We start from the raw sequence: 18478 nt of genomic DNA on the forward strand, positions 1-18478 counted from the left end.
CTAAAGCCAAAGGATCCAGCAGTGACGATTTCACCACCAATGAGCTACTACCGGACGGATCCTGCCAACAGAGTGGAATGGTTGACTAAAGTTCAGCCGAGGATCGACCATTGACCCCTCTTTGTGGATCTTTCCCAGCCATTTATTTACATTCGAGGTTATCTATTCGAAGTTATCTTGGACTTTGACCAAGTTCGGCGGACCTCGGGTCACATAGCGCGGGATAGTCCCGGAACTTGATAGACGCTCATCCTCACACCGACAATTCGAGAATTGGTGTGGAATGTAGCTAAATTTTGAGTCTAATAAGGATAGGGATAGACCTCAAATCCGGAAAATCTAGAGAGTGGGTTGTACGGGTCAATCACCCGCCCGCCTTATTCCCTTGCATGTGTTCCACCATACCCTGCGGCAGCAAGGGAGATCTTAAATGCAACCTTAGGTAGAGACTTTTCGGCCATCCTTTAATTGCGTTGAGGGATTTCTTTGAAAATTGTTTAATACCACAGGCGGGGCGGGTGATAGCCCCCCGGACGGCAAGATCGGAAATTATTCCAGCCCGGAGCTCGGTTACTCTGTTGAACTGAGCCTTCCGATAGAGGATGGTGTTTGTTGATCTAGTTCCCGATCCATAGCATTAAGTGGACCCGCTGTCACCCACCCAAGCCGTGTACAATAATTTGGTGGAGATGTACGCTCGGTCCCCTCCACCGCTGAATATCCTTTCAATCATTGCCTGCATCATGCATGCATGGCGGTCGCGGACCGTAATGTTTATACATGTATCGGGTAGTTGAACGTGGGCACTAAATTTACTAATTGAGCGACGGGCATTTCCCAAGAGGCCTACACGTGGAAGCTGATAGGCTCCTAAAGCGAAAGGCGCTAGTTAAAGGAATCGAATCCACAATTAATTTCAAGGATTTGGTTATTTTGGTTACATCGCTAATACGCTGTATTGTATTTGGGAAACAAGCAATTTTCATTGCTTCAAGAAATATCAATGCTATTCGATTAATATTATATGCATCTAATTAAAAATAGACAAATTCAAGCGCTAAAGTGGAATAAAATGCAGAAAATCGAACAGAGGTCTCGCAATATACGAGTCATGTCAATATCTCGGGAGAAAAAAGGGGTCTTCAATCAGAGTGAGTGTTCAGCTCGACTCTGAGACGAATGAGCTGGCCGAGGCGATTTTCCTTGCGAGGGCCTTGGTAGGTTGCGATCCAAGGAATTCGAAAGAAGTAAGGTCTGCACCGAGTTCACGGGAGACCCAGTTTTGGACAGATGTTGCCTTGAGTGAATCAACTAGAGAAAAGTTAGTTCAAGATCGTGTACCAACAATATTAGGGACAACATACCTCCCAGGGCGGACAAAGGCAGATCCGAGTCAATGGCATCGGCCGTTGTAGCCATGGCGTCTGCTAAATACTCACTCAGAGCGTCAATGACAATCTGAGTAGCAGTGTCTAGTGAGTCGGCCTCCCTGAGTAGGGCGCTTGTCGTGACCTTGGAAGAGTCACTGTCATCGACAATAATGCGAAGTCGGTGATCAAATTTACGATCGAGAGCCCAGGCTGTAGAACCGTTGCTGCGAGACAGGGAATCCGTCATACCAGCGATGATTTGGGAAGGGAGAGAAAGCTTGCTGTTGATGATCACCCGGAGCAAGGTTTGAATTTCATGGGTCATGATCTCCGTACCCTCCAGATGCTTGTAGCGGCGGCGTCGTTGTTCTTGATCCTCAGCAATGTCACTCATTCCACTGGCATCAGGGACAAGACCAATGTTGATAGAATGACCGGGCAAGCCTTGGTTGCGTCGCCATTCCATGAGGGCGTCAATGAAACCATTTCCGGCAGAGTAGTTAGCTTGACCCATGTTGCCAATGACGCTGGCCACGGATGACAATGCCACGAAGAACTTCAAGCCTTCTTTCTCGGAGAACAAGTGGTGCAAATTCATTGTTCCGCGGATCTTTGAATCGGTTGATTTGGACCATTCTTCAAAAGTCATATTCTCGAACATGGCATCCTATGGAAGAAAAAGAAAAGAAGTCGTCAGCTAGTGTAAGAAAAAGAGAACGAGTGGAAAATCGATTACCTTTAGAACAGTCGTGCATTGGATCACACCTGCAACGTCCCAATTTTTACTCCGGATCTTGTATGAAAGATGGTCAATGTCTCCCTGCTGGGAGATATCACAGCGGAGGACATCAATCTGGCATCCGCGATCGCGAAGCAAATCTAATGCCACCTGCTGAGTTGGCTGCGCGCCGCTAGAGCGACCAAGGAAAACCAAGTGCCGGGCTCCGGACTGCACCAAAGTATCGGCAAGTGCAAGACCCAGATTTCCCAGTCCACCTGCTAGAATGTATGTACTCGCTGCAGGTAAGCCTGCAAGATCTGGCAGTGGGAGAACAATTGGGACTTTTCCAGGAGCCTTGAGATCGACTATCACTCGAGTGTTGTCGTCTTTGCACTGTTTCAAAGCGTCCGTGACGTCAGAGATGGGGAAATCAGCGTATGGTTCCACACGATCCAACATTCGGTGCTGCTTCATGAAGTCTATCACATGACGGACTGAAGCATGAAGGCTACCAGGCTTCTCTGAGAAGATCTTCTGCAGCTTTGGCGATGAGAACGTGCAGCCACCGTCAATGAAGCTCTCTGGGAGAGCACTGAGCTTCATATCGCTGGACAAGTTGATGTACTGTCCGCCTTGGACCAAGCACTTTGCGGCATTTCGGCCTGGGTATCCACCTAAGAAGGAAATACTGGCATCAACTCCGCATCCGTTGGTAAGTCTAGACACACTTGTTTCCAGCCCGCTGTGGATGCCCAGAATGCGTTCCGTCAGAAGCGGGTAGCGAACGCGAAGGGCTTCAGTGGCATCCTGAGTATCGGTTGCCACAATGACCTGCATGTCCATAGCAAGGGCATAGTCAATCATAGCTTGAAGAGTTTGGCTGAGCGACCCGAGCAATAGAACAGAGGAGCTTGAGCTGAGGCGACCCACTTGAGTCAGAATTTGATGCGCGTTGAGGTACGCGAGCGGAGTCGAAATTACTTGTTTCGGGTCGGTGTTTGCGGGGATTCTGATGATGTCGCTCTCGAGAACGCGCATTGTAGTCGGAAGTCCGGATTCTGCGGAGGCCAGTGTCAAGACCTTGTCTCCGACAGCTGAGTCGCGCACACCTGATCCAATTCGAGTGACCTGAGCAACAATTTCGAACATTGGGATAGCTGTCTCTGGGATAATTCCAGTATTTCCCTGCAAATCGAAGATGGTGGCCATCTCTACCTTCAGCTCGGTGTGATCTGGTAGAAGTTGCTCTTTGGACACTTCTTGTTCCTGCCAGATCGCGTTGGCTGGATCCTGGAGCTTCAGCTCGAGTGGTCTAGAGTCTTCAGTGAGTTCTGACAGAACAGGCCTGGGGCCATTCACCAGTGTATGCATGGCTTCATCAACAGCTGAGGTCTCGAGAACACGGGGGACCAACAACTTGCCGTTAGCGAGGCGGTACTCCAAGTCTGGTCGGCGTGGGTTCTCTTGCGTGGTGAGCTGCATCACCTGAAGAATGCCACATGCGAGACCAAACTTGTCTTCCCAATCATCCGCGTCTACGAGCAGGTGCGGAATAGTAGTGTTCCATTGCTCATTGCGGAGTGTACGCAGAAGGCCACCAGTGGCACCGGATCCAATATTGTCGACTTCTCCTTCGCTCCAGAAAGGCGAGATCCAGAGAACGTATTGTGCCTTGATGAGACCTTGTAGATGCTTGAGGTCTTTTTCTGTCCAGTTGGACACCCAGGGACCCGCCAAGTCGAGCAATGAAATCACAGTCTTACCTTCAAGCGTAGGGACCTGGTTCAACCCAACAGACACAAGGCGAACATTGTGAGTGGCAAAGATCTTCTCAAGGTGATCAAATACGGGGAAAGAGTTCGTAGTTTCAACTGGACTCAAAACATAGATCTCGGGATCTGTGCTCCAAGGTACCGGAGTTCGGCGTGCAATAATGAATTTGCGATCTTGGGTCACACTGTGGATATCGAGGCCATCGAGGCGCTGCAAGCTGTTTGCTGCCGAGTCCAGGTCTTTATCAGAAACGCGAATTGCGGCGAAGCCTCCGTGGTCCAGAATCATGGGCAATAGGGAAACTACAGCTTGAGAGGTAATTTCATTCCACGGCTTGGGCTCATCAATAACGACCAAGTCATATTTCTCCTCCGCAAGTGAAGACGATGAAAGTTTTTCAAACGAATCAAGAGGCACCACGCGAGCGCCTATAATGTCGTTGTTCGCCTCATCGCTAGAACCACATGGGGCGACAGTGACCTTCCCAAGGCAGGGTCGATTTCCGGTGCCTGGAGTTACCCCCTGGAGAGCTTCGGCCCAAGAGGTAGCTGCGTTGGAGGTAGCGACTAAAGCACTCGCATCGCCGTTTGTATGGCACAATCGCTTGATCCAGTCTGTCAGCTGCAAACTGCTGGCTTCCACCGCGATCTTCTTCGCTCCGTCATGGATTTCGCCAGTGATAAGAGGCGACTCCAAGTGCTCTTCCCAGACAACCGAAGAGTATCGACTTTCAGGTCCGGTCTCTTCTTGCTTTTGTGCGTTGGGGTTGTAGGGAAGACGGCCGAGGTGGACACCTTCAAACGTGATCCAGGGTTGCGACCAAGAAGGATCCGACGCGACGCAGTGGGATCGCGACTTTCCATCTTGCCACTTAGTCTCAGTGTGGACGACAAACTGTTCGCCAGGTTGGGGCTGGAAAGAGTTGGAAATGTAAATGTTGTCAACTCCAACGGGAATATTGGCGTTCTGGCTGGCAAGTGCTTCGGAGCATGAGAGAAGAGCAGACTGGAAGAGGCAATCAAGGGTTGTGGGGTGAATGAAACTGGGCGTCTCTTTTTCGTAAGGCATTGTCGACTTTGTGTCCGTCACAACTCCAGAAAGCCAGATACGAGGCTCTGACTCGCAGAAGGAAACTCCAGTGATGGTCTTGAATGCTGGTCCGACCGTAAGCCCGCCTGTGATGGACAACCAGTCATAAGCTTGTCTGATGTCGGCCATTTTCGCGATTGTTTGGGTGTTTTTGATGCGCTCCAATGATGCTGTCCAGTTGGCCTTGCGCTCCTCGTCATCTTGGCTCTCGTATCGCGTCACGAATGAGCCCTTCGCGTGTTGAATCCACGCACCCCCGGATGGAAGTGAGAAAATGCCAAATTGGTACCAACCTGGCAATCCTGGGTGGGGAGACAACTGAAGAAGAGTTTCCAATCCTCGCTCCTCTTCTGGGATAACCACTCCGCGCATGAAATGAACGTCTTGGAATTCAATTCCCTTGATCGCGTGGCCGTCAGCCAACTGTCGCGCTGCCTCGGTGGCCATCACCAACATGCCGGCGGCCGGAAAAACGACCGAGCCAGCGACAACGTGATCGGCGAGCCATGGGTTCTCTGAAAGTCGCAGGAAATTTCTCCATCGTGGCTCCAAGGCGTTTTGATAGTCCACGGCAGCTCCCAATATATCATGGCGGGGATGCTTGCGCTGTCTCAACTGCGCTGTCTCGAGAGGCTCGTGCCAGAAAGATGCTTGGTGGTTCCAAGGGTAAGAGGGCAAATCGGCAACCATGGAGGGCGTTGTTGTATCAACACTGCTGTTGACAACAGAGAGGTCAATCGTGTGCCCTGTGCTCCACAAAGATCCAGCAACTTCGAGAGACGTGCGCAAAGCGTGCTGATTGCGTGCAACTAGGGAATGGTAAGGCAGATTTGCCATGTTCTTGTTGACAGCTTGCAAGATTTGATTGACCGGCCCCTTCAAGACCGCATGTGGGCCAATTTCTACCAAGCTGGTCCATTTGATTGGCACAGGACGGCGGCGGGCCTTGGTAGACTCGCTCAGCTTTGCGAGTTCTGAAACTGCAGCGGTGAACTCGACTGAGCTCACCATATTTCGAACCCAGTATGCTCCGCCTAGCTCAGAAGAGTGCACGCGCTTCTTTGTCACAGATGAAAGCATGGGGATTGAGTCGCCGTAACGGTCTTCGGGCTTAATAGAGTTGATTGCATTACCGACCACTTCAACCAAGTCTTCCATGTGAGGAGAATGGTAAGCTGTATCAATGCGGAGCTTGCGAGCGAAGTGACCATCTTGCTGCAATTTCCCTTCAAGAAGGTCGATTTGGTCCACGTCTCCGGAAAGGGTTGTGCTGGAGGGGCTGTTGACGCAGGCAACCACCACTGAGCGTGGAGGCAGCTCGTCGAGATATTTCTGTGCATCTGTGGAAGAGATTCCAGTGGCAAGCATACCTCCTCTTCTGTCACTCTCAGCAATTTGCTGTGAGAAAAAGCCACGGAACCAAGCAACTCGCAGAGCATCTGCATGAGACAGATATCCTGCTGCATACGCGGCGGCTAGAGGACATGTGTTAGTTCCACAATTTTAAATATTAATGTCAAAAGGAAATAGCTGTGATAGAGGTTTTCTTACCAATTTCACCACTAGAGTGACCAACAACAGCGTTGGGATAAACAGACCAGCTGGATAGGAGATCAACCAAGGCGATCTGCAGCGCGCATGTAATCGGCTGACTGCGGTCGGGTCGGTTGATGCGACTCTCTTTTGCCTCCAATTTGATCTCCTCCACAATATCAAAGGAACATCCAAGTGCTGAAAGGATATCTTGTGACCGAGCCACGCTTTCGCGGAAGGTGCCAACTCTCAAGAGTTCTCGGCCCATTCCTGCCCACTGGCCACCCTGACCAGTGAACACAAACGCAATTCGGGTTTGAGCTTTGCGACTAGCCCGCGAAAATTTAGGGAGTCCCTTGTCCAAAATGCTCTGCAGCTGATCTTGGGAGTTAGCGACGGCAAAGCTGCGGAAGCCCAACTGCGAACGCCGGGTAAGCATTGTATGCGCTAGATCCTTCAATGAAACTTCCTGCTCGGCCTTTTGCTGACGTTGAAGATATTTACTCCAATTGTCACCAAGACGGTCGATGCCAGCTTGATCAAATGTGGAAAATACCACCACGCGTGGGGCAGGTTCTCTGTCTTCAGCGCTTCCTTGGAAAGCCTCTTTTGTGCTCTCCAAAATAATGTGGGCATTTGATCCACCAAATCCAAATGAGTTGATACTGGCGCGTTGTGGCAGGTGCTCTGGCCAGGGCATTGTTTTGTCGCTTAGGCGTAGTCGCCAGTCCTCCATCCTGATCTTGGGATTGATGTTCTTCCACCCAGCGTTTGGCACCAAAGTGGCTTTTTCTAAACAAAGAACAACTTTGATCAAGCTAGCCACACCGGCTGCTCCTTCGGTATGGCCAAGATTTGTTTTCACTGAACCGATGTAGACAGGCTCATCAGTTGGTGTTCTTGCCTCGCCCAAAGTCATTCCGACAGCAGATAGCTCGGTGGGATCCTATAAGTCATGCTTAGAACTTTATTGTCTCGCTATCCCCGGAGTGAATCCACTTACTCCGACAGGAGTGCCAGTTCCATGGGCTTCGAAATAAGTAGTGTCTCTCATCGAGATACCGTGCCGTTCATAAGTCGAACGAATCAAGTTAGCTTGAGATGTTGGGCTAGGCAAAGTGATTCCAGGGGTCCGGCCATCCTGGTTGATTCCTGTGCCACGGATGACGGCTCTAATGTTATCTCCGTCGGCCAGCGCAGCGCTGAGTGGTTTCAAAAGCACAGCTCCGATACCTTCTCCTCGACCATACCCATTTGCGGACTCGTCAAACGAATGACTTGTACCATCTGGGCTCATCATGTGCATGTAGGAAAGCCTTTGTGTAAAATTAGGGTGTAAGATGAGACTAGCTCCAGTGACCATAGCCTATCGTACTGTCAGTTGTTTTGAAAGACACATTTCATTATGTAGTTACTCACCATTCCGCACTCGCCAGAACGTAAAGCTTGCGCTGCCAAGTGTACTGCGGTCAAACTAGATGAACACGCAGTGTCCATCATAATACTCGGTCCTTGAAGATCAAAAAACCATGACAAACGATTTGCCAGCATAGTTCGTCCGTTTCCTGTAGCGGAATTGTGAGGCATGTCGTAAATATCTCTGGTTGATAATAACTCATAATCATTGGTCATTGAACCAGAGTAAACTGCCGTGTTACTGCCTGGAAGACTGTCGATTGGAATTCCACCTATTGTGGATGTTAGTTCTGCGCTCTCTGAGAAATTAAACATTGCTAAGCTTGCCATTCTCAAAAGTTTCATAGGCAACCTCGAGCAGCAAACGCTGTGCCGGATCCATGCCCGCCGCCTCCTTGGCGGTGATAGAAAAGAAAGGGGCATCAAAGCGCGATGGGTCTTCCCGTATGAAGAAGCCACTGTCATGGTTGATCTAAAAATCCGATCAGCTCAATTCAGGATAGCAACAATGAACAAACAAAAATGTTTAGCAGGGTCCTCGTACAGCTCCTTTGCGTTCGTGGCTGGGGTGGTGCCAGGCTGATGCCTGGTATCGGCTCTCGGGAATAGTTCCATGACCAGTGCGTCCTTCACAGAGCATCTGCCAGAAATTCTCAACGGAGTTCGCTCCTCCAGAGAAGCGACATCCCATTCCAATGACCGCAATTCCCTCCATCTCTGTGGGGTCCGACATGTTATTGGACCGGCCAGGCATCTTGTGGAAAAGCAAAGATTGAGAAAAAAGGGTTGGCTGTCAAAGTCGCATATGCGGGAGATTGTGGGGGTATTATACTCCGAGGTTTGATTTCTGGGCTGACTCGGTAAGTCCCTATCGTGATCTCAGGCCGACGATCTAGTCGACAATCTTGGAAGCTAGTGCCATGAGTGCGGGTGGCCGCGCATAGTCATATGCATGTATTACTGGCCAACTAACGGGCGGAGGACATGCTGTGGGGCATGGAGACACGCTGAACAAAACTATTCATCCTTTAGGTTCGGCCGGGGGAGACTTCCTTCCTACTCAAGAAACCCAAGCCCGGACTAGATGATTTCGAATCGCGTTATCACAAACCATGGCTAACGACTCCAACAAGTCAGTGCCATGATTTTTCTTTCCTTGCATTCCTCGAGATGCAGTCTGCGGCCGAGGTTATGGATCATCATGTGGAGACAATTTATGAACGAACCGGGATCGCCAATCCATATGCACACGCACGACAACAGAAAGGGTTAACTAACTACATTGTTATTGTTATTTGAATTCCAAGCTAGGAAGCACCTTCACGAGATACGTTTGTATTGTGACCATTTGGAACACGTATTTGTCACCGTATTTCAGAATGATAATCTTACAGCTTGGAGGAAAGGATTTTCAGGCTCCATCGGCCCGCATAGCTTTACCCACAATTATATTGTATGGTCTGCTCTAAGCTCATCTTGGCAGCCGACGATCACAGTCATAGGTGAAATGATTTTTTTTACAGCTAGCTGCTCAGGGGTTATTGTCATTCCGCAGTGGAGAAATCACCATTCTCGCTTCCCAAACCCCCCTGTTTGAGAGACGGAATCCCGACGGCTTAGTGCGATTTTCTTCCAATTTCAAAGAGGACAATGTGTGAGCAATTTGTAAAATGAGTCTTGAGCGTATTTTTGTCTTCAGTCCTAGCCTTCGGGACCTCCATTGGTGGCCACAACTCCTCAAGGATGAAAATAATTATATTCATTGAATGTTCAATGATCACATGCACTTGAGTACAAATTTATGTATTCACGGGTTCCTATAGTCGATCACAAATTAAGAACAAAGCAAAAGCAAAAAAGCCATTAGAACTGCATTCAATCCGGTCCCTCGGAGACCAATTTCAAGATGAGATCTTCTCGTTGAACTTGATTTGGTACAAACTAGCTGGTGGAGTTAGCACACGGGGTTCTCACTAACCCCACCCCCCACATGTTGTTCTCGAATATCTGGCTGGATTTCTGGATTTCACGGTTTATTGCGGTTCATTGGCCATATTGTGTGCAGTGGACACCGCAAGTCTGCATATGAGCTCAAGAACAATTCGATCTTGCCCCAATCAACTCTGAGCATTGATACTATTATTTGCGTTTATTTTTTTCTGCGTCAAATCCAACTCGCCCCGAACTCTTTCTGGACACATAACTTGGACAGTCTAAAGTTTGCCACTAAGACGATTGCCTATGTGAACCTCACTTGTTCCCCCTGTCTTTCGTTGGCTTCCCCCACGTCGGAAAATTCCTTCAAAATGACCACTCAAAGCGCCATCATTGCCCAAGAGCCGGGTCATGCGATTCTCACACAAGATGCCCCGCTCCCTGCCCTCCCAGACAACTATATTCTTGTCAAAACAAAAGCTGGTATTTTACCCTTCCTTCTGCGCTCTGCAGCTCCCTTCCCTCATTCATTGAACTAATAAAAAGGTAAAGTGGCTTTGAACCCCACGGATTGGCGTCACATTGATTTTGTTCCTTGTAAAGGGGCTACCGTAGGCTGCGACTATTCTGGAATAGTGGAAGCTGTTGGTCCGAACGTCAGAAAGACATTCAAAAAAGGCGATCGGGTTGCTGGATTTTTGCATGGTAGCAATGCAGTTCGTCCCAATGGTGGCGCCTTTGCTGAATATATCATTGCCAAGGGTGATTTGCAAATTTTGGTTCCCGATTTCATGACTTTTGAAGCAGCAGCCACTTTTGGCGTTGGCTTGACTACTGTTGGTCAAAATCTTTACCAAAGCATGGAGTTGCCCCTGCCCGGTCAACCAGATGAGGAGTCAGAGGGCACAAACATCCTCATTTATGGAGGAGCCACAGCTACTGGAACTCTTGCTATTCAACTGGCCAAGCTGTCCGGGCTGCGCGTTGTGACGACATGCTCTGAAACCAATCGCAATCTGATGTTCGAGCTCGGAGCAGACGCTGTATTTGATTACCGCGATCCCGAAGTCGGCGATCAAATCAGAGAGGATACTGATGACACTCTGGAATTCGTTCTGGACACAATCTCTACCCCGCAATCGGCTGCGATTTGCAGTGCAGCCATCTCATCGGCGGGTGGGTCTTACAATGCCCTGTTGGATGTCAAATCCACAAGAGACGATGTTGATTCGCATGTCTCAATGGCATATGACCTCATTGGTGAACCTTACCGTATGGGGGCACAAGAGGTCTCTCCCGACCACAGCAACCTTGAATTCGGGATCAAGTGGTGGGAAATAGCCCAGAATCTGCTGCACGAGCGCCGCATTCTCCCCCACCCTTATCAGGTGAAGCCAGGCGGCTTGGCCGGGGCGCTGGCGGGGCTCCAAATGTTGAGGGAAGGCAAAGTCCGAGCCAGTAAGCTAGTCTATCGTGTGGATGAATCTGAGTAAGATTTTATACAGAAAAAGCAAATAAACATCTTAACATCCTACGTCGCAATAAAGTTCAATAGCTCGCCGATCTCTAGGGCTCTGGTCCAATATGATTAGCCACATGCGGAAGTGTTTTCCGAAGGAGCGGAATGAATTGAAGGAACGAAAAGAGTGAAACCATTTATTCGATTATTGATGAGAGCAATTTTCAAGGCAGCCAACTAGCGTGAAGCGCAGATTATCTCCTTCCTGATCTTCTCTCTAAACCTGGGCGCAATGGTTGATCCGGTCTCTCAAGTGGATGCAGAGCTCGATTGTTTTATCGGATACGTGTCAGGGCTTCTTGGGCATAATGTGGTCTGACAAACAGGAGGGGATGGTTCCAAAGATTTTTCTCATTGTGCCTCTCTGCATATCGAAGGTGTCGACAAATAAAAGGTATGTGTTCTATAATAAATCAACAGGAAATCTTCATCTCAGAGCTATGTAAGAAGAAAACGGACTGTGCCAATAAAAAAAGGACATACCTCTCCCACCACGCGATCGAGATCAAAGTCACGTGGATGCGTCAGTTGGTTATAGGCTAACATTGCAATCAACCAGCTCTTTGCATCATTAGTGCACGCGAACATATCATTTAGTCGGTGGCTCGGTCATACAGTCCTGAGCCTTCTTATTCAGTAACATCTTAGCCATAGGTTTCAAGATGTCTTCTCGGTAATTTGTACCTTCTAGGCCAGATTTTCAAGTAAATCGCTAACTCACTGTATTTGGGCCGCCTCTCAAGTGATGGTCGCTATCACCTGGTCTCTTAGGTCTGAAGGACCACGGCCTTCGAGGGCTATGTGGGAGTTTCGATCCGGCGAACGTTCCCTGCTGAGCTGCAGATCGTGACCATCAATTATCTATATCAAAGTATCGTTATAGAAGAAGCAAAGCCACAACGATTGAGCTTTTTCAAGAAAAGAAAAAGGTGGCTCAACTGTGGCGTATTCCTTTCGACGATGCTTCACTCAGTCTCGGACTTTGAGCGCTCAAGCATTGATTTAATCAAATTACGGAGTTCATTTTCCTTGAAACTCGCAGAGAATATTAATTGAAATTCTTCAGAATTGGGTAACCTACTAGAATGATGACTGGCTAATTTTATCGAGCTCCTAGGAAGTAAGTATCGAGGGCTATAGAAGACAGGCAAGCAGAAGCAGGCGCAATCAATTTGTAACCATCGTAACGTCATCTAGCATTCCTCTGTGAATTCTGTGAAAAATTGTGCCGTAGTTTCAGGAGCAATGATAGCAAGTTAAAAACGCAAGAAAAAAATATATACAATGAATTTTGGGAGAATGAAAGTCGAATATGGCAGCTAGTATAACTTAAAGTTGTGGGCTCCAGGGCATCTGCATAGGTGTGAGTGATGACTAATATAACTAGTTGCCCGGGGCGCGGAGTTTGCATCAGGCGGTACCCGCGAACGAATATCATTGATTTAACCTCTTTACCAACTAACTGTCAACCCATTCTCGACCAACTTTCTTATCCCCGAATTTACAGTCGAAGCTCGGACGGGATTATAAGAAGAAATTCGCACTGCCTCAAGGGTAAGTGCAGGATGAATCATCTGAACTTGTGTATCCCCTCAAGCCGCTTGAGGATAGCCTGTAAACGCGTCGTGCGGCTTGTCAGGCATCGCTCACTTGTGCTCGATGGTCCGCGATGCACTGTCAATCGTTCGAATATCTTTCTTTTTTTCCCTTCAGTGATAAAACTGTATCCGTGTTATCGGGTATACCTTTACCTACAAAGAAACGGTGAAGTTGTCTGGATTTGTGGGCGAGTCTCCATATACTACGATAATAATAGAATAAACGTGCCCTATGTTTCAAAAGCTTTTCTACATACTTTATAGAAAAATATAGTAGTGTCATCCAAAGGTTGGTGAAAATTCGGCCTGCATTGATAGAGATGAGGCGTAGACTTGGGTAGGTCTTCTTATCCAGTAATCTTGCAGCGCGGCACAGGCACATTCACCAAACATGAACCTCCGAGCCCCCCACATAGCGTAACCGTTGCAAGTTCCTTCAGGGCTCTACTGCGTGCAATATCCAACTTAATTATGAATGTAACAGTCATGACCTCGGCCCTGTGTATGACATCATGCTTAGTCACCTTCGCCGAAAGAGGAAAACCCTCCCTAGGTACACATATATGGTGGAATTACAAACCCATTAATAACTCAACTAATTTTCGAATTCGCCATTGATAGTGGTATTGTCCGCAACTTGAAAATCATAGTGGTATCGGATGTTTCTTTCCAAAATATATGCTTCTATATCTATACAGTGAATTGAGCAAATCGTGGTCAATATCCTCTGAAGTGAATTGGAGTCGAAAGGTGGAGACAAATTATCAAAGAATGAAAAGCTTGCACAAAGCCACCTAATCATCTACTTCCGCCTTACTCCATCCGGAAGTGTAGGAGCTGTCATAATAGTGCGCTGGAGATGTTTACTTCCCACTAGTAATTAAGATGCTACCTATTCCATCTGCAAACGGTGAAGACTCTTCTTTGTCAAGATAAGCGGTATTCTCTTAGCTTCAACCGTTGTTATAAAGCTGCTGCTAGTCTCTAGGTCTTTAGCTTCTGCAGACATCAAACAACTATCTCATAATCTCATTCTTTGACCCTTTTCCCCTAAACAAAAAAATCCTGCAACAATGAAGTTCACCGGAACCGCTGCTTTTGCCCTCACCGTGGCTGTCGCCATGGCTGCTAAGCTGTCTGACTCTTCTGCTCTTGACCACGCCAAGTCCCAGTGCACCACCGGTGATATCTCTTGCTGCAACTCCGCTGAGGAGACTAAGGCCGATGGTATTCTGGGTAACCTGTTGGCTGGAGGCCTTCTGAACGGTCTTTTGGGTAACTCCAACTCTGCTTGTGCCAAGACCAGCCTCATCGATGAGCTGAACATCCTTGGTGAGTAAACTCATCCCGGTTTCATTACTGCGAGGAAAAATTATACTGACATACTTAAAGCTTCCGTCAAGAACTCTGACTCTGGACCCGTCTGCAAGAACATCATCGCTTGCTGCCCCGAAGGAACCAAGGAGGTGAGTACTAGCAATGTCAATTCCTGAACGGACCAGTGTCTAATCATCTCAAAACAGTGCATTGCCATTGACAACTCTGGCAAGAAGGAGTAAATATGTTGGGCAACTAGATTTACTTAAAGGCCAACCTTGCAATCAATCAAAAAGTCGATACATGTTCGCTGTTATAACAGCCACCAATATATAATTCTCAGTCTTCTAAACTTTTAATGATTCCTAATTAGTTAGCAAACCCTCCAAGGTTAATAATTTAGCTAAAAATTATGGTACAAATGGTCTATTGTTTGGATCTGGGCTATGTTCTGCGAAAACGAGAATTTAGGCATGCTTGCTCGTTATATATTTCGAATCCGAGTCGAAACATAGAGCAACTGTGATTAATTACCTAGGTACATATCACCAGCCACGAACACGTTAAAATTTACTTAGATACCATTTGGCTGAAGGGTTAATGATTATAGAATACATATTTCCAACCTGAGGGACCAAAGGAAGATGGATTCCTTGAGCTGGAACATCTGTCTGTCTTCTCATCTGTATGAAGATATACCTAGGTATCAGGTGAAGTGGGGATTGCAATTTAGGTTTCATGGGGGGCCAATCCGCATGACGTTTAACCTCGAGTATAAAGAAGAAGCAAGCGTGACATGGCTATCTCGAGCGTCGGAAATTTTGGGCCAAGAGATTCATAAAGGTGAGGCTATAACGCGACCTACTAGATCACACACCATCAGCCACAAAATAAGCTCAAAGCGTGGAATGCGCCAATTAGCAAGGTCTCGTGGCATCGTCTACAGTACCGAGGTCTCATTCAGTATCAACAACGTTTGTTCGTCAAAGATCATCCACCCTCGTGAATGATTATATTACGTTACCATTCCGCGTATTTTGCTTTAGGTTTGATTCCTCGCGTCCATGAAAATAGATGACAGGATTAACATGGTATCGAGAATCTTTGTATCGCATCACATGGGAGACAATTGAATCCAACCGTGCAAGTGTTGGATAATTTGTGCCTTTCGTGGACTCGAAATCCCCGACGTCTTAAAATACATAGATAGTTTTAAAGTTGAATGTCATCACTTTGCCAAGTTCAGCGTGAAATCAATCTCGAGCTACAGTAAGCTCCTCAATATTTTGAAAATTTTATTCCCGCCACAGGAAACGGGGGCCGAATGAACCCTAAGAGGCTATCCAGCTAGAGCAAATATCTGGAGCTTATGAATATCTTTACCCAACACGTTATATCTATGATCAGTGCGAGGTCACATTTTGACCATACAACGCTGTAACTTTGCAGAGTGGTCTATTCAAGGCTCGTAGTAAATTTGGCATTCCCAAATAGAGAACCCATCGGAAAATAGACCAGGGCCACATACCATTCATTGCACGAGCTGTAATCTCATTGGCAATAGCTTTTGCCCCTTGCTCTAATTAGGTTGCATTTACTATGGGCTTGTGGCCCCATGGACCCACTGCCTATTCCGGGCTTCAAGCCTCGATATGCCATCGTCCAATCAACCACGAAGACCCAGTAAAATCGAACGCCTCATAGACTCTAATTACACAACACTGATATCTTCAAGATCAGAATGGAAACAAGCCTTCGGTTTCCTAGAGATATTCTATAGTAGCAAAGAGTGATTCAACACACAACTTTTGAGCTACGTCGGACGCTGAACATCTAGCTTGGCCGGAAATTAAATGATCATGTAGCATTATATATCTGATAGATAGTGTTCCTAATTGTTCCTCTTTTCGGGTCCTCTGCCGGAGCGGAAAGTGGTGATGCTGGACATTCCAGATTCTCGGATTGACATTCCTGAAAACAGATCGGAACGACTACGTACTTCATACCATTTGGCTTATTAAACAATGCCAAGAATAGGTAAATTCTCCATCCGGAACTACATTCTTATTGCTCGTGCCTAGCCATCTACGTCACACTATGAAACAAGGGTCGAACGCAATCATATAAAGTCACTGCTCATATCGTCTTGCTAGTAAGTACAAATCTCATCATTTCACAGTTTCTTACGCAATCACGCATCCAAACCATCAAAATGAAGTTCACTTTCTCTGCTATCATCGCTCTGGCCGCGACCGCCACTGCCATGTCTCTTTCTGAGTCTACCGCCCTCGGTGGTGCCAAGGCCCAGTGTGAGACCGGCAGCATCGCTTGCTGTGACTCCAAGGAGACCATCTCCGGCGACGGTATTCTAGGCAATCTGCTTGCCAAGGGCGCCTTGAATGGCCTGCTCGGCAACGACGATGCCGCCTGTGCCAAGGCCAGCGCTATCGACGACTTGAACGTCCTTGGTATGAATCTTCGAACGTCCGTCTACGTATAGTCATGACTAATGTGCAATAGCTCTCACCCAGGACACCAAGGAGGGTCCCACTTGCAAGAACATCATCGCTTGCTGTCCCGAGGGCACTGGCAAGGTAAGAAAACACAGCTCCCAACCTCAAAACAATCCAGCAGCTGACAAGGATTGAATGCTCTAGTGTACCGCCATTGACAACTGATAACTTGATCCGCACATGGTGCTCAAGGTGTCGAATGAGTTGGAAAGTTATCCGGACTTTGCCTTTAATGTATCGCCTGGGCATTGTCCCTTGGAGTTCTATATTTAATAATAAGTGCCAAAGGCAATATTTGTTTTATTTATGGCACTGTGTAAAACAAAATTTCTTAATCACACAGTCCACAACCTACCACCTGAGCTATGAAAGGGTAGCAGCCTCCTCTGAAAATAAGTAGCATATGGGTAAGGCTTCATTCTTATATTCGAACCTGTTCCTTTTGTGGATCCTTGACGCATGAAGCTCATTTCAATGTGTAGCTGGCGAGCATTTCATGTAATATTCCATTTATGTATTTGTGTTTCATAACAACACACACCAGACATCGCAAACCTGGATTGATAGTAATGGAATACCTCATCCAAAAGGGTACCGCTTAATATACTACGTCCCTGAAGATCTCCCTCGGCCGAGTCAGACTTCTGCCTTTTAAGCCAACCATTATTTGTAAAGCTCCTATGAATGTTCGACTTTTAGCGAAACCTGATCACCCTATTTATTTTAGAGGTCGAAAACTTTAGGATCACGTCCACCAATGCACTTGAGCGTCGTGCCACGCAGTCAATGCATGATTGAATTTACCCCAAGACATACCATACCCATCATGTCCAGGAGCAGCCCTTGCGGTTGTGATGTCAGAATTGAGAGTTGAGTGTATCCATCGTATCTTTGAATAAGTGAGAATATATATCATGGTAAAACTCACGCCACCCTCATACAATATTTTGAACGAAATGAGCTGCGATTGCCTGCAAATACATACTTTGCGAGTTAGTCTAAGCAGTTCAACTGAAGTTGTACTAATTGAATTTTGGACTTCATCAGGATTTTAGACAGGAAAAATCGAGTAGTCGATTAAAGATGGTATGCGGTTGCCGACGAAACCATTCTCCGTGCCTTTACTGTTACCAAGATAGGTGGGAACAAGAATTTATTTCGCCACCTGTCACGCGTAGTGAAGTTCTTCTGCAGATAGACAGCCCTCTAGTGTGTACTTCTGGCTCGGGTTTAGTAACGTCACCCCTTGAGAAACTGGTATGACTGGCTGTAAATGTCATAAGTGCATTTCATTCAGGGAGATCTCAAAATCCCTATCCGCCTCTATCTTGGACTCATCAGGGATCCGGTCTGTTCTTGAAATTGAACGTGTCAAAGATATTCGGCAATAAGGATAGAGGAGCTTTCGAGGTCTTTGGTACACAGATAATTTTTGAAACGTTGGTTGGAGATATAAACATTCGGCAAGGTGTCTGTGTTTTCGGTACTTGATATGCATTGGCCGACAAATTATAGACGGGTGCTTCCGCTCCATTATGTATTATCTAGGAGTTGCAGTAGATGAACATTCATACGAGTGGCCAACAAGTTGGAGGTAAGTACGAGCGTGGTGTACGGAGTACAAGCACCACCAAGGCATGAATAAGTCTAATCGAGAACAAGACTTGTCCTCATCGCGACCCCTGTCTGCAACG

General features: G+C 47.2%; 4 protein-coding genes across 4 annotated transcripts; 3 read left to right on the forward strand and 1 right to left on the reverse strand.

The window, feature by feature from the left end:
- Positions 1-1159: 1159 nt before the first annotated feature.
- Positions 1160-8656, reverse strand: N7529_007721 (type I polyketide synthase; the record flags this gene model as incomplete). Its single annotated transcript, XM_057243248.1, is given in 8 exon segments — positions 1160-1311; positions 1365-2037; positions 2107-6428; positions 6505-7432; positions 7490-7852; positions 7906-8199; positions 8216-8374; positions 8447-8656. 8 exon segments carry the CDS (start codon positions 8654-8656, stop codon positions 1160-1162), a joined length of 7101 nt encoding a protein of 2366 aa, XP_057094786.1.
- A 1552-nt stretch (positions 8657-10208) lies between these two features.
- Positions 10209-11330, forward strand: N7529_007722 (zinc-binding alcohol dehydrogenase family protein; the record flags this gene model as incomplete). The annotated part of the gene is made up of 2 exons (XM_057243249.1): positions 10209-10320; positions 10390-11330. 2 exons carry the CDS (start codon positions 10209-10211, stop codon positions 11328-11330), a joined length of 1053 nt encoding a protein of 350 aa, XP_057094787.1.
- Positions 11331-14027: 2697 nt separating this feature from the next.
- On the forward strand, positions 14028-14513 carry N7529_007723 (uncharacterized protein; the record flags this gene model as incomplete). Its single annotated transcript, XM_057243250.1, has 3 exons — positions 14028-14286; positions 14347-14420; positions 14478-14513. The coding sequence occupies 3 exons, from the start codon at positions 14028-14030 to the stop codon at positions 14511-14513; spliced, it is 369 nt and encodes a 122-aa protein (XP_057094788.1).
- A 1970-nt stretch (positions 14514-16483) lies between these two features.
- Positions 16484-16949, forward strand: N7529_007724 (hydrophobin family protein; the record flags this gene model as incomplete). The annotated part of the gene is made up of 3 exons (XM_057243251.1): positions 16484-16739; positions 16792-16865; positions 16929-16949. The coding sequence occupies 3 exons, from the start codon at positions 16484-16486 to the stop codon at positions 16947-16949; spliced, it is 351 nt and encodes a 116-aa protein (XP_057094789.1).
- Between the last annotated feature and the right edge of the window lie 1529 nt (positions 16950-18478).

Source organism: Penicillium soppii, assembly GCF_028829465.1.
Source record: "Penicillium soppii strain IBT 18220 chromosome Unknown utg000006l, whole genome shotgun sequence".
In the NCBI taxonomy this organism is placed as follows: domain Eukaryota; kingdom Fungi; phylum Ascomycota; class Eurotiomycetes; order Eurotiales; family Aspergillaceae; genus Penicillium; species Penicillium soppii.